Raw genomic sequence first — 4,536 nt, 5'->3', positions numbered from 1 at the left:
ATCGGAGGCTCGTTCGGAGATTAACATAGAAGGGGTTCATTGAAAAATTGCCCGTTGGATTCAGAACTCGCGTGCTTACTGAAAAAAGACATCTGTAATTATTTGCGATTTAATTTGGTTGGTTGTCTCTGTCTTCCTCTCCGTCTATCAAAAACGTATTTTTTCCGGTGACAAAACATTTCGATTTTTACTCCCATATTCTTTCCGACATGTCTGTCAATGACCTTGCTTTCAGCCACGATGAGGCCATCTTGATGTGCAGGAGAAACGCATCGTTTTCTGGCGAGGAAGCCTGCAACCTCATGGCTTGAGGATCAATTTCTCCTTCCGGTAAAATTTGCAGACACCCCCACATCCCTATCTATTATCCCGGTGTCTGCACTGCACTGTAATTACTTTAAACCTTGTTTTATAATGTTGCATATATTGTATATTGATGCTCTTATTTATGTATTTGTGCACATTATATTCCATATACTGAATTTTACTTCTAACTTTAATTTTATGTAATTATTCCGTGTAATTCTTGAATGCCTGTTTCATGTCACGCTAACACACCACAGCCAATTCCTAATGCATTGAACTGTATACGGTGAATAACGTTAATTGTTGATCCTTGAAGATGGAGTACACAGGGATCGGCATTGATAATCAGGGGCGGATAAGCCGTTTGAACTGACTTGACTGTAATCTATGAAAGGTAGTTCAAGCTCGTCATGTTTCTCGTTACTAATTCATTCGACGCACAGAGAGCAGCCGACAAAAGACAGACCCACTGTGAACCCACCGCTGAGTTGTCTCTTTATTAAGTGCCATGTTACAAAATTCATTCTCAATGCAGTTATCGTCTCCTGGCGGATCTCTCCCCAATTTACAAACAGAAGTTTAGACATAGCATAGTGAGAAACATTCTGCATAGGATTACGTGTACCAAATGATGAGCTACCAAAACATACATCTCTATATTTATTAAACATTTTTCCAGTTCCCAGAAACGGATATTTGCTACAGAATTACATTGCAGAAGGCGGCTGCACAGCCCCAGTGCGGGTTTCACCGCGTTCTTGGGCTGTCACCCGGCGGGACTTCACTGCGCACACGCGGGCGAAGAGATGGTGTTGCGCAGCGGCGAGCTCAGCGAGCTGTGGCTCACGCTGCAGGAATAGCTCGATCCTTTGTTCCAGGCAGCGGCGGGTACCCGCAGGTAACTGCTCAGTCTGTAGGTCTGGTCGGTGTCCAGGGACACGGCGCCTGTCGTTACGCCACTCTTTGTCTCCACGCCATCCACGCTCCAGCGCAGCGCGACCAAGCCAGGCTTAAAGCCGCTCACGAGGCAGGATAGAGTGGCAGAACCCGAGCCGGTCTCATTCGGGGAGGGAGGGAGCAGGAGAACCGAAGGCTTTCTGCTCTCGCTACCTGTGTGTGAGAAAGGTGGTGGGAGGAAGAAGAAAATATCATCATTGACCTGTGCATTTCCTAAACAGCGCCACCCACTGACCGAACTCCGTCAAATTAAGATTCAATGTACCAACTGCAGACAATCCGTGAAAATTTGGTAACAGAATGCGACCATTCGACCCATCGTCAAACGCTATCATGGAATTGTTGCCCACCACTCAGGTCAGGTCAGGTATATTCCACGCATTTAACGCCTTCCTGTTCTCTTTGCTGAGGCAGGTACCGGGGGGTGGGGGGGGGGGGTGGGGGGGGGAGTGGTGGTTACGAGAGGGCGGGGAGGTGGGAGAGACACCAACAAATCCCCAAATCTAAATTCTAGCTATTATGTGGTTATAGATATTTCAAATCTAGCCGTTGTTAGACGGGGACGGTCCGCGATTGGAGTGGCAATGTAGATATCGTTAGCTCGCCGTCCATTAAGACAGCACGAAGCGGCGAAGATACAGAAAGTTTCAGAGCGTTTTTTCTCTATGACATCTTCAAAGTCTGTTATTTTCCTTTATTGTATTTGGCAATACTGTCGCATTTCTCTGTCACAAACTACGAAACGTTGACTTATAATGTTAACACTGGTTTGGACGATTAATCGCTATTAAATTTAGGGTTGAGTGCGGAAGATTTGTTGGAGATTATTTTGTGAGATTATTATTAGTGGAAGATTATTTTGGAATATGAGGAAGAGATTAATGGGTTAAATGACTGGACTTTGGAGTCCTGCTGCCTCGTGAGGAAATTTCAAAGGTTGAATCAAATGTAGAAGTATTTCGACAAATCGATACTTCTGCCATTGTCGAGCCAGCTAGTAGTACGATTGAAATGGGAATTTCTTCGGAAGCGTAATTTGATATAGAACGAGAGGATTACTTACTCTTTATCTCCAGGATCGTCCCCGGTCCATAAAACCAAGCCACGCCACTTTCCCACACTCTGCAGTAATAGACGGCCGAGTCGTCGGGCTCCAAGCTGTCGATGGTCAGGATGTGACTGTTGGCGGAGGTGTCTCTGGACGGTTGGAAACGTTCGGTGATCCCGGGTCCTCTGTAAATGCTATTACCCGTGGTATGACCTATCAGCCCCTCCGGCCTCTTCCCGGGACGATGTCGGTCCCACCCAACATTGTAACTTCCAACGTTTCCATTCTGTATCCGACACTCTAAGCGGGCAGTCTGTCCCGCGGAGACAGGTCCGGACACTGGGGTCTGATTGAGGACTGGGGCCGCCAGGATACCTGTAATAAGACACAATAAAACTACCAGGTGACTTGCAGACATCAGAAGTGTTATCGATCGCTGAAAACTCTCAGAAAAATGGTGTTCAAAGTTTCAACGAATTTCTTTGCCGACAATTCGTGCGTTAACAAACCCGCCTCTCACCTGGTAAATGGACCATTAAAGCCCACAGGAGATGCAGAACTGGGGACATTCCTTCGGTCAGCGAAAGTCCTAACATCCAACTGAACCGTGCGCTGTTGTGCAAACACCGGGAGTGGCTCCGGTTCTAGAGTCTGCAAACAGGATACTCCGGGCTCTTTATTAACCGGAGATGTTAATGAATGGGAGGGTGCAGAGGCAGGATGGGGGCGGAGATTGACCACCTGTTCTCTGGAATCTACTGCATGCGAATTCCATGATGGTAAAAATATTAATCTCTACCTTCAAAATATTTCTGTTTAGCTATGTTATATCAGAGATCCAAGGCAATCAGGTCTGATCAATATCTAGGAACTGAACTGGGGGTGGACATAATTTTAGACATTCGATGACGGCTGCATTTAGCAACATGTAGCAGCTAATGTCTGCCTGAGCGAGCGACCAAACCTACTCTCTTCAAATAGTCCCTGTAACCGTAATCAATACAGACTTATGAATGTACTGACGCAGTACCTGTGTTTGGAAAACCACGTCATAAACACGATTTTCTGTCAGGAATTAAATAAAGCTGATCGCAAAAATTCATGAATCAGAATCGCCTCGTGATCAAAGTTTAAATTCGAAGTTAATTTATTATTAGGGTATGTATATGTCGCCATATTCTATCCCGGGATTCATTTGCCTGCAGGGATTCACAGTAGTACAATGACATACAACAGAATCAATGAAAAACTACACAGAAAGACTGACAAACATTCAGTGTGGAAAAGAAAACAGACTGCGAAAATAGAAATACAAACAATAATGATATTCATTATAAATAAATAATTATATAAAAATGAGAACATGATTGTAGATTCTTTGGAAGTGCGTAGAACAAAAACGCTATTGAATCGATGAAAACCCTACAAAGACCGACAGGTCATCAATGTGCAATAGACAAACTGAGAAAATACAACAATAATAGTTGTTGTTGTTATTATTATTATTATTATTATTATTATTATTATTATTATTATTATTATTATTAGTAGTAGTATTATTATAAGAGGGAAATGAAAGACTTTGGAACACGAACAAGTTGTACATTATCTCGATAGTAATATCTACAAATGTTGTCTTCCCAAAGGAACTACACAATCACACTAAACAATTAGATCTACGTAGTAATATTTATGTAAATCTTCAGAGAGCCACAATATCCAGCTAGTAAATGGACCATTAGGATTCATATACTACTTTTAGATTCGTTTTCTGTAGGTATTTAGAATAGGACAAAAACAATTGAACAGAATCAATGAAAAACTATACACAAACCAACAATCAGCAAAAGAAAGACAAACTGTGGAAATTTAAAACATAAATTAATTAATGAGACTGATAACATGAGTTATAGAGACCTTGAATGTGATGTGTAAGGACGGGTAATTAATGGCAAAAAACTGCATCACCTGACCTAACAAAAACACTCCTAGGATCAGCTGCGGGATGGCATACTCGTTTTTAACATGGAAGTCCACAGCTCCGTCAACTCCTGCATTGGCCGCATTATCATCGCCCTGAAAACCGTCGGCGTTTTGTACCTGCAACGGGAGCCATTACAAAATGATTACGGACAACAGTTGGCCTTTCGGTCACTGGACCATCACAACCTCCCCTGCCATTAAATAAAACTGTAGGTCATAATTTTCCTGGGTTCCGCGTTTCA

At 43.1% G+C, this 4,536-nt stretch overlaps 1 protein-coding gene across 1 annotated transcript; it reads right to left on the bottom strand.

The window, feature by feature from the left end:
• Window positions 1-790: 790 nt before the first annotated feature.
• Window positions 791-2,946, bottom strand: LOC140735166 (immunoglobulin lambda-1 light chain-like). Its single transcript, XM_073059957.1, has 3 exons — window positions 2,832-2,946; window positions 2,327-2,686; window positions 791-1,416 (listed from the first exon to the last, which is right to left on the bottom strand). The coding sequence occupies exons 1-3, from the start codon at window positions 2,905-2,907 to the stop codon at window positions 1,088-1,090; spliced, it is 765 nt and encodes a 254-aa protein (XP_072916058.1). The 5' UTR covers window positions 2,908-2,946; the 3' UTR covers window positions 791-1,087.
• Between the last annotated feature and the right edge of the window lie 1,590 nt (window positions 2,947-4,536).

Source organism: Hemitrygon akajei, chromosome 11 (genome assembly GCF_048418815.1).
Source record: "Hemitrygon akajei chromosome 11, sHemAka1.3, whole genome shotgun sequence".
NCBI lineage: Eukaryota > Metazoa > Chordata > Chondrichthyes > Myliobatiformes > Dasyatidae > Hemitrygon > Hemitrygon akajei.
This window is presented reverse-complemented; position numbering and strand designations above follow the sequence as displayed.

What these genes read in the sequence shown, in the direction of transcription:
- LOC140735166 (XM_073059957.1), bottom strand. Translation starts at nt 2,907, where the DNA reads ATGTTAGGACTTTCGCTGACCGAAGGAATGTCCCCAGTTCTGCATCTC. An exon ending in TTTAATGGTCCATTTACCAG is followed by an intron (nt 2,687 to 2,831) that starts GTGAGAGGCGGG and finishes GTCTTATTACAG; the next exon opens with GTATCCTGGCGGCCCCAGTC. An exon ending in GACGATCCTGGAGATAAAGA is followed by an intron (nt 1,417 to 2,326) that starts GTAAGTAATCCT and finishes TCTCACACACAG; the next exon opens with GTAGCGAGAGCAGAAAGCCT.